This window comes from Tiliqua scincoides, unplaced genomic scaffold (assembly GCF_035046505.1).
Source record: "Tiliqua scincoides isolate rTilSci1 unplaced genomic scaffold, rTilSci1.hap2 HAP2_SCAFFOLD_122, whole genome shotgun sequence".
NCBI classification, from domain to species: domain Eukaryota; kingdom Metazoa; phylum Chordata; class Lepidosauria; order Squamata; family Scincidae; genus Tiliqua; species Tiliqua scincoides.
Window position 1 is genome coordinate 60,303 of NW_027101374.1, and position 14,886 is coordinate 75,188.

Consider the following 14,886-nt stretch of genomic DNA (forward strand, 5'->3'; position numbering starts at 1 on the left):
GCCTTCACTGAAAAACACTTCATTCCCAGCGTTGTTGTTGAAATGAATTGTTCTCAAAAATGGATGAAGCTGGAAATGAAGATCAGATCTCAGGATTTATAAAACCAGAGCATAAGAACATAAGAAGAACCTTGCTGGATCAGGACCAAAGGACCATCCAGTCCAGCTTCTGTAGTTCACGAGGTGCCTTAGGGAGCACACAAGACAACAAGAGCACTGCATCCTGGCGCCACTCCCTTGCAGCAAGTGTTTGCAACTATGGAAAGATTTCCATACCACAAATACCATACCACAAATGTAAATTCCTGCACTGGAGACTGAATCCCTTCTTTCACTGAAGCACATTCAGGCGATAACATGAGAAGGATTCAAACAGTTGATGTGTTAGTTTGCCTAGACTGCAGTCTTTTTTCTTGGGGGCTGTGCCCAATCCTATCCAGAGTACCAGCATGGAGGCAGACATGCCAACAAGGTGTGTGCTGCCTCCTGCAGTGGGGGAGTAGTCACACAGGACTCCACAAGGTACCTCAGCAGTGCTCTGCAGATGCATCAGCACTGGAAATCTGGGTAGGTTTGAGCCCTCAGTGCAACTATCACATCCTCTTCTGCTGAACAGAGAAGACTCACTAGCAAAATTTCCACCCTGAAGTCTGAGAACAGCTGCTCAGAGATCCTGGTTTAAGGGCCCAATCCTGTGTAATTTGAGTACAGGCACTGAGATTCCGCACCCACGCTGGGTGTTGCAAACATGCTGTAAGGAATGTCTGCAGTACCCAGGGTGGAGAGGCCACCTGTGCTGCATCAGCACGCGTCGGTGCTTGGCCTTAGCACTGAATGGGAAGGTTGCAGGAGCCCCCAAATGTAAGCCCAAAGGTGAGCTTTTCAGGGCGAGGGGGAGTTGTTCTGGGGTGGGGGAGAGTGGGGCAGGGTGAGTGACCAGCCCAAGAGGGAGATGGGACTGGCAGAGCTCTTTTACACCTGATCCTATCCTCTGAGTTGAACTGCAAAGCCCAACATGGAGGTTTTCTCATCTGCACAAACAAAATATCCAGTGCAGACATGAGAAGTCCCATTGCGGGGCCTGTGGCTTTCCTTGGGGGAAGGAGACGCAGAGACCTCTGGCTACTTCCTGGCTCCCGTGGAATACAGCGTTCACTCATTCATACCTTGCTGCATTTACTTAAGAAATTGTTACACATATTTGCAAAAAAACAACAACATGCATGCACCTAGAGTATTCAAAACATGAAAGACAAGATTGAATGACTGATAGGAAAGCAGAGGTAAAGTTCAGCAAAGCCTCGGCAGATCTGACCAACACTAGCCAACAGCTAAGAGGGAATGAGACTATCCCTCCCATCCCTGCAACAAATATTTTCCGAGTGAGGGTCAATCCAGATTGGGCTACAGTGACATTAAAGATTTAAACTCCTCATCATGTTTCCAATGCACATCAGCTTCTTAGCCAACTGCTGTTTACATTGAACACATCCACACACTCTCGCGAAGGTCTCAATAACGCAATAAACACAGTTCTGTCATTACCTCCCATGATTGCATGGTGTGAAGTTTCCATTTGGAAGTCTCTACCGATGTTCTTGGCCTGGATGAATGAATGGCATGTAATGTATGTGCCAAGGCATAGACTGCATTGTAGATAGTGTAGCTTTTGTCAGACATGTCCATTTCAAACACAGTCTCAGGAAGAGTCTCTAACTTTTTTTCCTCTGTACAGAGTGGTACGGGCATGGCAGATTTTTCATTCCAACAGCCAAATAAAGCAAACCAGAAATTTTTCATGAACAAACCCTTTCCATGCTGGGAAGGGTTAAAAGTCTGGAGAAACTTTTGAAATCCTGGCACCATATTTTTGTGGATTGCTATGGACAAGGAGCCATGGAAGGATTTGAAATCTGCATCCCCAGTAATTATGGTTGAAATGAAGTCCCAACGGGTTGTTGTGATCCAAACTTTCTTCAAGGGTGACCTCTTATATGGTTTATAGACATTCATAATCATTTGTAAACCATTCATGGACTGTGCATCCCCATATACAACAATCACATTGGTTTTTGTCTTAGTAAGGACTATTGGAATGTCACATTTGAAATTCATGGTGGATATAAATATGCTACCAGATGGGCGATAAAATAATGGGGCCTTTCTTGTGAAGTCAACACAGATGCCATTCAAACTGAGCAGTGATTTCAAATGGTGTTCAAATGCCTCTCCACTATCATCGTCTGAAATGATGAGTCCAATCCATGTCCACTGAAAATATTGTAGGATCCTCACTATCCCTTCGCTCTGTGAATCTTCATTTGGGGCCACTTGGTACAAAAAAGGGAACTGAGTTTTGTCTCCCAATCTTTGCTGAAGTGAGCCATAGCTGAGCTGAAGATGGGGGGGGGGGGGGAGAAGAGGTAGAACTTTTGTGATCTATTCCATCATCATCATTGATGAGAACATTGGTCAAAGCTCCCCTGCTGTGGATTCAATACTGTGAAACCCTTCCCCTGGAAAGGTGAGTAGATCTCCCCCTTTGCTGAGCTTTAAACTTAAAACTTTTGTCTTGAGCAAAACAGAACAGGTCTTTGTTTCAGTGACTGTTACCATGAATGGTTTAACTTATACAGGTCCAGCCTTCTTATACACGGATTTTTTATACACAGATTTGACTCAACACGAATGGCCCCTGCAAATGAGAAGGAATGTGCTGATTCCAGGAGAAGGGGAAAAATGCACCCCTTTAAAATCACAGTTTAAAGATCTGCTTTATACTGTTGCATAGAGACAGTCATACAAGTGATTACAGGTATAACCTAAGTATCCACAGATTTTTCTGTGTCAAAGCTGATGAGAAGGGCCCTTTAAATTAAAGTACAACAGTCATTTAATAATGCCAGAGAGGGCAGGAGGCTGACAATCCATCAATCATTCTCTGCAGGCTTCACTCCTCCCTTCCCCCTGAGCACTTGAAAGAAGGCTCAATGGCAACTTTATCACCTCCATTCTTTCTTTCCCTCTTGCTGGGGCTCCTAGTGAAGCCTGGAGAGAGACTGATGGCCTCTGTGTGCATTACAAAGATCATCAAGTCTGTTTTTAAATCACCAGAGCAAAGAAACTTATTTTAAATTGATTGGCTATAGTGCGTTTTTTGCCATCCATGTGAGTTCTTGGAACGGAACCCTCGTGAATAATGAGACCCAACCTGTATTTGGCGTAAGTGTCTAACTGTTGATGGTTTAACGGTTCTCACTTACATTTTCTGTGTGTGTTTCTGGTATTAATTTTACCGCGGTAAACCATTTCAGTCAGGAATGAATATAAAATATAGAGTCCAAATTGATTGACAGAAAGATAAGAAATTGTAGAAGTATCACACATCTATCTATCTATCTATCTATCTATCTATCTATCTATCTATCTATCTATCTATCTATCTATCTATATATATATATATATATATATATATATATATATATATATAAAATCTTCTGAGTTTTTTTGGAATTCTTTATTAGGGGGCATCAACTAAGACATTTGACTCCCTATAGTTACACAAGCTTGCAAACTGCCGAACCTCAGCTCCTTGCAAACTGCAGGAGCTGAGCTGTTTGCAGGACAATTAGCAGCTATCGGAATTTTGAATAGTCTCAGAGCTTGAGGCAATAGTTATCTGATCATGCCTGCATTTGTATTTCTATATCTGTATCATATATTTTTATTTCTATTGGAGGCTCTTTGCAACCCACCAAAAATCAGTTTGGGAACCACTGGTCTAGATTTGCCTGACCATGCAACTGCACTGGAGTGCCAGCATTTAATATGGGACCAATACACAGAATGGAACCAATAAGTAATGTGACACCCTCAGGGGGATGACAACAGTAGTGACCAAAATAGCTAAAATCGCTATTTGTAGGAATAATACCAACATGTTAGATACCATTCAATGTGTGATTTACAGCAGAATGCAATGAAAAAGAAAGAAAAAAACACGTTGAAATATCTCTGTTCTTTCAAAAGGTATAGCTAAAAAACCAGTTGGGGTGTGGCAATAGTACATCACCATGTGCCCCACCTTGCCCACTGCATGGAAAAAAAGTCCATCATGGGGGTGACTTGCTGGCCTCCCACATCAGGTAACGTAAATTCTAGTGATGCCACTGAGAACGTGGAAGATCTGCCAAAAGAGTGTTGCATTCCTGACACCCTTTTGTGTGTGATTTTTTGTGTGTGTTCAAGAGTGATGCATCAAATAGAACATGCATGTTGCCTGATAAATTGGTGCTGCGTCCCTCTCATTCCTACCTGTGCAAGCTTGTAGAGATTGAGCATGGTGGATTGTTGGATAGCCGTTTCAGAACTGAGTCCTCCAATGACTGCTGAAATCTTGGGTTGTTTACCACATTTGAAATTGGGGAAGCTGTCTTCTTTTCCAGACAAAAGGGACAGAAGGTTATCATAGCGTAATCTTGCTTGAAAGGCATTGCGATACATGTGGAAGCCCAGGGTGACATTAGGTAGGAGATTGGGATCTCGGTTGATTTCCTCAACAGCAAATAACAATGCCAAGGTATGCTGGTAATTTCTTGTCGCTATCCTATGTGGAAGTGAAATATTTTAAATGGCTTGTTTATCACAGAATCATATGGTTGGAAGGGATCCACAAGGTCTTCTAGTCCAACCTCTGCCTGTAGCAGGAGATCCTCCTAGAGTATGCCCAGCAGGTACCTGCCGAGCATTTGCTTGGAGATCTTCAGTGAGGGAGCACCCACCACCTCCCTCGGCAATCTCTTCCCCTGCTGAACTGCTCTGACCATCAATAATTTTTTCCCTGACATCCAGCCTGATTCTCCCCTCTTGCAGTTTGTACCCACTGGATTTTTTCCGACTATCAGAGGCAGCCGAGAACAAATTTGTTCCTTCTTCCACATGACAGCTCTTCAGGTATTTGAAGAGCACTATCACATCCCCCCTCAGGCTTCTCTTCTCCAGGCCAAACATACTAAGTTCTCAACCTTTCCTCATAGGTAGAGATCTTTGAAAAAGGTGTTGAGTATTTTACTCAGAAGTAAGCCCATTGGGTTCAGTAAGAATTAGGGCCCAGTCCTATCCAACTTTCCAGCACTGATGCAACCCCAAAGAGATAAATATTCCCTCACCTTGAGAAGACCTCCATGACTGTCTCCCAACCACAGGATGCAGTGCATGCTCCACTTGCTTTGGCTGCATCAGCACTGGAAAGTTGGATAGGATTGGGCCCATAGGCTATAATCCTATCATACTCACTGGAAACAAGCGCCTCTACTCATAGGGCTTGTTTTCCAGCCCTCTGATCATCCTCATCACTCTCTACTGCACCCGCACCAGTTTGGCTGCATCTTTTTTCAGGTGTTGCTTACCTGAGTATGTTCTTACTCTCTGCTGCTTGGCAACGCAAAATGCCCAGTTCTAGTAGAGTAGCCCAGTTGTTCCCAAAGTGTGAATCGGGACCAACTGATGGATCGCTGCCTGATTTTTGGTGGGTGCCCAAAGGGTGATGGAAAGATCATATAAGTAATTGCCTCAAGCCCTGAGGCTTTTCAAAAATCAGATACTGTAGCTACTGATTAACCTGCAAAGAGCTCAGCTCCTGCAAACAAGTGCAAATATAGGGAGATGAATGATGAGGGTTTTTTCTGGTTATTATAAATAAATAAATATTATTTCTTTCCAGATCTCCTTTTCTAAAAAGGCTGGTAAACCTAGGTGGGCACCAATAGGGTGTAATTTTAAAAAGTGCATCTTGATGCTAAAAAGTTTGGGAACCACTGGAGTAGCCGGTTTAAAACTTGATGAAACATGATAAACATCAATCAAGCTGAAGTGTCACCATCCGGAAGAGAAAGGAGTTATATCACACTCTCTTCCTCAGGTACACCATGTTCCATTCTACACATTTCCCAATAGCACTGCAGGGGAAAAAAATGATCCTATTCACAAAATTTTTTCTATGTAGAGATCTGCAACCTTGTGTGTGCAGTCAGCTCTAAAAGCTATCCATGACTGTGCATTTTATTTAAGTGTTTCCAATCCTCTGCTGTAAAAACTGCAAGTGCATGTTTTGGGAATGGTGTGGGGTAAACTTAAGACACTGTCCTAGACCCTGAAATTTTGCCACTTGTGCTGTCACTACCCTTCTCAGAACCTGAATAGCTGCATTTCATTCAAATAACATAAAAACTTACGAGTATGTATGTTTAATCGCATTACTGGGTTGGGTCTTGAAGGACTCTTCAGCATATGCAATCATACGAACAGATGAAACAGCACCAATTACGTAGTTCCCTGGCTTCAAATAATTATATGCAAATCTATGAGTTGTCGCTGTGCAGAGACCCTTTGAGGATGCACGGATAAATTGAGGCAGGAATAGAAAAAAGAGGAGGCAGAGCATTTTAAGTCACTACAATTAAATGCAAATTTTGGTCACTGTAATCTAAAAGGTTTACATTTACATTTACGTTTATAACCAGCCACTGCAATAGTTGATAAGGCATAAAATATATGTCAGACATAACAGTGTAGATACACTTGGTGATTCTAGGCTAGGTATATGAAAACCCTGCAATGTATACATATATAAGTGATGTCATGGCTTATGAAATCTCATCGAGTCCCACAATTGATGGATTTTTTTTTATTGTGCCAGTCACCTTTGAAAATTCTTGGAGGTGGGAGGATACATGGAGAAAATTCAAGCACATAATTATTAATTACAGAACAGATAATTATCTCACTGTAAATTATCTGTTAACACTCTGTCTTTCTGAGATTCTCTGTTTTGTACAACACCTGCAGAAAAGTTTTGTGTAGCAATGTTTTTAGAGCACTTTCTATCCCTTAGTGCAATAAACTAAACTCTTTAGCACTGGGACCCACTTTTTAGAATGATAATCTGTCGGGACTCACTGGATGTGATGTCATTAACCCGGAAGTGATGTCATGGCAGGAAGTGACGTCATCAAGCAGGAAATTTAACACCCACATGTGTTGAAATCTAATGAATTCAGAAAATTAAAAGTTTGCAATAAGTTTAAAAATTTATATATAATAACTCTCCTAATCTACCTGTGTTAGGTAGGTTCTGCTGAACTGTTAGGTAGGTTCTGCTGAACTGTTCTGATCAGCAGAACAGTTGCTGATCTGTTTAAAATTCCCCAGACAGCCCAAAGGCTGCAGTCCTATCCATAGTTACCTGGGCATAAGCCCCATTGACTAGCATTATTAAATGCATATGCAGGCATGCCCCTTTACCTGTGGGGGTAAATGCCTCGTGGATAACTGAAACCGTGGATAAGAGCGAATGCCCATCCCCACAGTCCAAGTGGAGCTCTGCGTGGAGCTCAGGGGCTTCTGAGCTCAGCAGAGGCTGAGGATGTACATCCCCGGCTCATACTGTGCTTTAGAGCTCAAAACAAGTGACTTCAGGTTCACAGAGAAACTGGACATGACCTTTTAATACTTTATAAGGCATGAGGAGGCCCAAGGAAGCCCTTGAGAGTAGAGGGAAAAATATCTCCAGATATTTTTGTGGGCCTCCCATTCCTGCTGGCCTCCCTACAGACCAGGATGAGTCTGTGATGAGACTCAACATTGATGAGGCACCCTGCAGCATTACCACCAACTACTTGGGGGGGGGGATTTCAAGCCAATCAGACCCGGGGTGGACAGGAGGGAGGGCTCTCCATCAACAGTGCTCTACTTGTTATGCTGTCCTTGTGACACTTCAGCATGGAAGATACCATGCCAGAGGTTCAGCTACAGTGTGAGGTGCTAGCTATGGCTGTAAGCACTCTGCTTGCAGTCCCAGGGCAGGGCTTCTCCAGCTGCAGGGCCCAGTTCAGCCAAATTGGTCAAACTGCCTTAACGCCAGCCCTGTTCACAGGTTCCACTGGAATTTGCCAAGGAACAAAGTATTGCCCATAAAGGACCTGTGCACACTGTGCTCTGTGCAAAGCAGGCTGTAAGTGCGCTATAGCAGGATGGGCAGCGATTTCTCCAGCCCCTCATATATCACTGCCCTTCCACATTCCCAGTGTATCCTCTTTCTAACTCCTTCCCTCCCCACTGGATCCTCTATGTCCCCCCCAAGACTATGTATTGGAGGAGATTGAAGCATAAGACAATCACACCCAGAATCCATGTATGGATAATTCCAGGGTTGGATTAAGCTAGTGCAGGGCCCATAGCATTAGTGGCGTATGAAGGTCAGTTGACACCCAGGGCCCATAAATTTCTGGCATTCTCCCCATGACAAAATTATTTTCAGTAATAGTCATGATATGAAATGAATATAATAACGGCCAGAGAAGAAGTGCACACAAGTGAACATTTTCTTGTATTGAATTTATATATAATAGGGTTCACATAGAGAGTGAACATTAGAGATCATAATCCAAAACAAGGAATCCCCATCAAGATAATATGCAATGGGCTTGTGTTCTATCATACATAGAAAAGCAATTTTGGTTTTTTTTTAATATAGAAGAAAGGAAAAAAAAACATACATACATTTATGAAGAATACGTTTGGTTTTCTGGAATGCTTTCAACAAGCTGTTTATTCCCAGTGGTAAACCCAGTGTAATACACTTTTTGTTACATAAGTTAGTTGTGTTTTCCTTGTCTAGGTTTTGGGCTATAACGTTTGATAGAATAATTTCAACGCGGTTTGTTTCATTGCATTTTGCATGAAAGTACACATTGATTGAAATATAACATGATGGCATTATTCGAAAATATCAAGATTTTAAAAATTGAGAGGCATTCTCTGTTACCCCCCTGCAGCTGGGCACCTGGGCCCCAAGGTGCCCCAGCCCCCCATTCATATGCCACGACACAGCATATGTTATAAAGGGGCCTTTAAAAAACCACAAATGTTAAAACATGAATTATTTTCTTGCATAGTAAAACTACATCAATTAGGGCCCAATCCTATCCAACTTTCCAGCTCCTGTGTAACCACAATGCAGCTACGTGGTAAGGACATACATATTCTCATACCCTGAGAAGGCCCCAGAGACTGCCCCTCCACCATAGGATGCAGTGCACACCCCACTGGCACTATTACACCAGCACAGGAAAATTGGATAGGATTGGGCCTTTAGTCTCTGCTTCTTGTGACACTCCCTCTCATTTGCCCTGGGTTCCTGATACCTGGTGGGCTAGGTGCCCCTAGCTAGTGATGCCACTGGGTGTGGGGGCCCCCAAAATGCAGTCCCCCAAAATGCAGGCCCATAGCATTTGCTATTTTGCTACTATGTTAATCTGGCCTGATCCAGCAGAGCTCTTCTTATCTTCTGATATAGGTGGTCCCAGGTGGTATGTGGGTGTGTCTGTGTGTCTGTCTATCTATCTATTTATCTATCTATCTATCTATACACACACAGCAATACTAACTAACTAACTAACTAACTAACTAACTAACTAACTAACTAACTAACTAACTAACTATCGGAAGGAAGGAAGGAAGGAAGGAAGGAAGGAAGGAAGGAAGGAAGCCAGCCATGGTAACATTGCAAATACTCCTCCAACTTACTTGATATAATTTTTCTTCTTAAGGAACTGGTCCCTGGTATTCACTTCTGGTTTCAGCAAAATAATGTACATTTTAGGGGCAAAAATACAAAATAGTCCTGCACTGGAGGCCAAAATGGAGAAGATCTCCACAGCCACCACGTATTTTCCTTTTGTATTTCACAGCCCAATCCTATCCACACTTTCCTGGGAGTAAGCCCCATTGACACTAATGGGACTTACTTCTGAGTACACATGCATAGAATTGGGCTGTCAGTTAGTAGATATTGGGCGCAAGCCTAACCTTTTATGTCAGTGCTTTCTAGCACTAGCATTGCGGTACCAAATGGACTGTGTGCTGCATCCTGCAGTTGAGTGTCACTCATGGAGTCCTCCTCAAAGTTAGGGAATGTTTGTTCCCTTACCTCAGAGCTGCATTGCCCTTATGTCACTGCTGGAAAGCACTGACATACAGGGTCAGGATTGAGCCCATTGTTACCCATTGATTGACCAATGGGTAGACTTGGTGTAAGACAGCTATGGAATTCATATTTCTTAGTGCTATTACATGATTCCAATTGAGAGAGAGAGACGGGGGGGCCGGGGGAAAAAAAGAATTAATTTGCATTTAAAATTTGAATAAATTTACATGAGTTTATATAATTAAAATTTGAATAAATTTACATAAGTTTACATAAATGAATATATTAAAGATGAACTTATATGAATGAATGAAGGTCTTGCAATAGCTCATAACCTATAAAACCTATAAAAGGCCTTGCACAAAGCAAGGCTGGCCTTTCCTTTGCTGCAGTTACTGCATCACAGATGTGAAACAGAGAGCAGTGGGGGAAGCCTTCATCCCACAGCTCACGCAAGAGGTCAAACAGTTGCCCTCACACTGAGAGTAGTTGCACTGGGCCAGTGCGTGTTCCAACAAATCTCCAGAGGGCCAGAGGCTCATTGGAGACTGGGGGCTCCCTGAGGGCTGGATTGAGGGGCCTCGAGGGCCGCATGTGGCCCCAGGACTGGGGTTTGGGCACCCCTGCTTTATAATGTGCACAAAATGCAGAGGTGATCTCCAAGTATCTACTTTGTTGGCTTTTATGCAGTTAGTTTTCAAGAAAGCATTGCTGACATTGTGAAATATGCCACTAATTTACTTGATGGAATTCTTTTTCTTAAAAAACTGGTCTCTGGTGTTCATTTGTGGTCTTAACAAAATTATGTGCACTTTAGGGACAAAAATAAAAAGAAGTAAAGCTGCACTGGAGGCCAAAATGGAGAAGATCTCCACAACCACCACATATTTGCCTTTCATGCTCAGGTAGCTTGGAAAAAAGGACACCCACACACTGCAAAAGACCAACATGCTAAAGGTGATAAACTTGGCCTCATTGAAAATGTCAGGCAGCTTCCTGGCCAAGAAGGCCACAGTGAAGCTGATGATGGCCTGAAAGCCCATGTAGCCCAGAACAAGATAGAACATGGTGCCTGAGTTCTCATTACATATTACTATGATTTGCCCAGAATGAGAGAACATGTCAAAGTCTGGGAATGGGGGAGAGGTGCATAGCCAGATGACACAGAGGCCAACCTGAACAATAGAACAAATAAAGATAAGGGAACTGGAAAATTTGTTTCCCACCCATTTCCTCATCTTGTTTCCAGGGTTTGTGGCTCTGAACGCAAGAATCACAGTAACACTTTTACCCAACACACAAGAAAGAGCAAGAGAAAAGACATTTCCAAAAGCAGCTTGCCGAAGAAGGCAGGTCATCCTGCCAGGTCGTCCAATGAATAGGAAGGAGCAGAGGAAGCAGAGCAAGAGGGAGATGAGCAGAAGGTAAGTAAAATCCCGATTGTTGGCTCTGACAATGGGAGTGTCCTGATGTTTGATGAAAGTTCCGAGCACCACAACTGTGAGCAGAGTGAAAACCAATGCAGTGGAAGCCAGAACAGTGCCTAAAGGTTCATCGTATGCTAGATAAGTGATGACTTTGGGGATACAGTGGCTGTGATCCTTGCTGGGATGCTCATCTTCTGGGCATTTGTCACAGTGAGATGCATCTGAAAGGAGGAGAGAGTCATGGATCCTCCCTGAAATTTGGAACCCTCATAATACACTTCACTAAGCAAGAATCATGTCAACCAGTGATCATGTCAACATCGTATTTTGCTGCCTGCTCAGGATTGACAAAGTGTGAAGTTTTTAAACAGCAGGTAAGTGCAGACATGACACTGTCTTCGATTATAAGTGCTTTGGACATATTTGAATCATATTTTTTTACATATATGTTATTATCCATCATGCAAAAATACCATCTATTCCAATCCTATTGAGATATGGAAATTAAACACTTACTAGGGCATCTTTCTTAGGGCCCAATCCTAATCTCACCCGGTGCTGGCACTGAGCCCTAGCCAGCACTGAGTACTGTAAAAGTGTCATAAGGAACATGGCACAGACACCAGGCCCAGTGCCAGCAAGAAGAGGGTGCACCACTGCCGGGAGTAAGTGCAACTGCCAGCAGTGTGGCCTCTGGACGCTGGGGGAGGGGAGGGCAGAACAGGGACGGGTCAGGGAAGGAACCAGGGTGGAAGGGGGTACTACCAGCAGAGTGCTGCTCCTCCAGATCCTGAACTCCTTGTTGGGCCAGAAGGCCCGACATGGAGTCTCTCAAGTCTGCCCCAGCTATGAGAAACTCCATTGCAGGCTTTGGGCTTTCCCTAGGAGACCTCTGGCTCTTTCCCAGTACCTGCTGGATACAGCTTTGGTGCCACCTCTCCAGCAGAGCTGGGAAGCTCAAAATGGGGCTGCCAGTCCTGTCCCACTCTCCACCCTCTTATCCCTTAAAATACTGCTACTGTTTGAAACTATAGGCATTAGGAAACCCAGGAGTGTTTGTAATGGGCTGGGGAGAAGCAGAAGAAGACTTGTTGGCATCAGAAGCCTGAAATGTTTAGGAGATCAGGGCTTGGTCAATGTGAACTGTTCAACATTCCTATCAGTTGTAATCAATAGCTAGATGCCAGCAACTGTGGAGTCACTCCACAGTTCTGTTAACATTCTGTTACCTCTAACAGGGAGGGGTCATCAAAAAGAACCTGATCAAACTTGGGCCTATTCCCCAAACTGGAACTTGGACTTTGGTTTCTAAACATCTTCATGGCAGCTTCAGTTTGCTCTGTTCCCTATTTGTATTCTGACACCCGTGCAGCTTACGGTTCCTCACTCTTCTTTTAGTGGCTGTATGGAGAGCCTCCCTACTTTGTTCCCATGCATTTTGTCAAGGCCACAGGACCTTACCCTTTCCCTCCTCCCAATGCTGTCTCTGGAATGCCAAGAAGTAGGGTATTTCGGTAGATAGGAGGAGGAGAGATTTGCTGGTGCAAAAAATAGGAGGCATTAAATTATCACATTCTATGGTTTGGATTAAAATCACATCTAGGGAAGAACTGAAGCAGTGAGAAAAACTCCTTGAGATTTCTATTTCTGTGCCAGGGATGGTGATACTGAAATATACCCCCAATGCAAAATAAAACATCTAATGGAAGAAGGAATGCCAAAGAGAAGGATAAAAGCTCAGTTGCTGTCAAGTGTCCCTATATATTTCTTGAGGCTCCCGAGCATCATACCTGTCTGATTTGAAATGGTCCCTCCAGGACATTGCACACAGTCATAGCAGCAAGTCAATTCTCCCTCACGAGCTTTCCTGTGGTATCCAGGTTGGCATCTCTCAGAGCATGTGGAATGTGGAATCATCTGACCATAATATGAAGGTCATGCAGTTTAACTGTATGGAATCTATCCATGCATACACCTTACCCTGAAGTATGACATTTTCATTATCATAAATCAAACTACGGATGTAAATTAAAATATTCCTAGGTCCTATTCTTGGGCTGAAGATATCTAAATACAGTCAATTCCCATATGGATGATTCTCAAGAACCAAATGCAGGCTACACTGAGTTCCATGATGAAAAACAGGGGATGGGATATACATGCAATATTCAGAAGAAACCCTCTGAGTACAGAACCCATTCACAAGTACAGTTTTCTAGCACCAGGTCCACTCGGTAAAATTCCTGATTTCTCTTGGCCCCTCTCACCCTTCTTTCTTCCTCTATGCTTGTACATCACATGATCTGTTTTCCTTGTAACATTCTCTCTCTCTCTCTCTCTCTCTCTCTCTCTCTCTCTCTCTCTCTCTCTCTCTCTCTCTCTCTCTCTCTTTCTTTTACATAACAACCACTTTTGTTTAGGGTCAGGCATATGAATGGCTATACAAATACTGCATTGCTCCCCCAACCCAAAAAAAATCGCTCACTGCAACTCTATTATTATCTCTGCAAAACATTTATCTGTGTTGCACTTTCACTCCTCACTCCCAAACCATGAATTTGTGACACGGGGCACTGCACCTAGCACAAGAGAGAAATTTCCCCCAAATGTGCAAGTTACAGGTGTTTTGAAATGCCCAACCAGTAACAGGAGCAAGATGTCCAAATAATATGTGCCAGAATCCATTCTGTGGTTCTAATACTGGAAAAATAGTTACCAGAGCCAGAGGGGTAGAAGAAATAAAACAGCTTCTGTGGGAAATCGGAATTTGAAATGTTCACCTGGTTGAAGCTGCTAGGCCAAATAATGGTCTCTTTCTTAATGGTGAACCCTTGGTTGGAGGAAGCCTGGGAATCCATGGTTCCAACTCTCATTTGGATGAAGGATTTATTTGGGAAAGTGACAAAGTTCAGAATGTCATATCCAGTGGAGAATTCCATGCCTTCACTGAAAAACACCTTCTTCCCAGCACTGTTGTTAAAATGGATTGCTCTCAAAAATGGATGAAGCTGGATGAGAAAATCAGGTGTCATAAGAGCATAAGAAGAGCCCTGCTGGATCAGGCCCAGGGCCCATCTAGTTCAGTTTTCTGTATCTCAGTTTGGCTTCCAGATGCCTCAAGGGGCACCCAAGACTACAAGATACTTGCATCTCACTGACACTCCCCTGCATTTGGCATTATATTTACCCTTGCACCCCCCAACAAAGACTCCAGACTTCAGCATGGGTTTAACTCTCACTCACGGAGAGGTAGAATTCAACAAAAATTCAGCAGATCTGACCCCTACTAGCCCATGGCTAAGAGGCAGTGGGAATACCTCTGCCACTCCCACTGAGAATACTAGCCAAGTGAGGGTCAACCCATGTTGGGACTACAGTGAAATTAAAGATTTAAACCCCTCACTATGGTTCTCATGTTCATCAGCGCCTTGCCCAGCAACTACTTACATTGAATATATCCTCACACTTTCCACA

General features: G+C 43.3%; 1 protein-coding gene across 1 annotated transcript; it reads right to left on the reverse strand.

The window, feature by feature from the left end:
* Window positions 1-10,722: 10,722 nt before the first annotated feature.
* Window positions 10,723-14,270, reverse strand: LOC136635898 (vomeronasal type-2 receptor 26-like). The gene is made up of 2 exons (XM_066610985.1): window positions 14,129-14,270; window positions 10,723-11,633 (listed from the first exon to the last, which is right to left on the reverse strand). Exons 1-2 carry the CDS (start codon window positions 14,268-14,270, stop codon window positions 10,723-10,725), a joined length of 1,053 nt encoding a protein of 350 aa, XP_066467082.1.
* Between the last annotated feature and the right edge of the window lie 616 nt (window positions 14,271-14,886).

Bases quoted from the DNA above. Each gene is read 5' to 3' on its own strand.
- LOC136635898 (XM_066610985.1), bottom strand. From the start codon at position 14,270: ATGGATTCCCAGGCTTCCTCCAACCAAGGGTTCACCATTAAGAAAGAG. The intron at 11,634-14,128 runs GTAACTATTTTT...TCCTCCTTTCAG, and splicing joins CTTCTACCCCTCTGGCTCTG to ATGCATCTCACTGTGACAAA.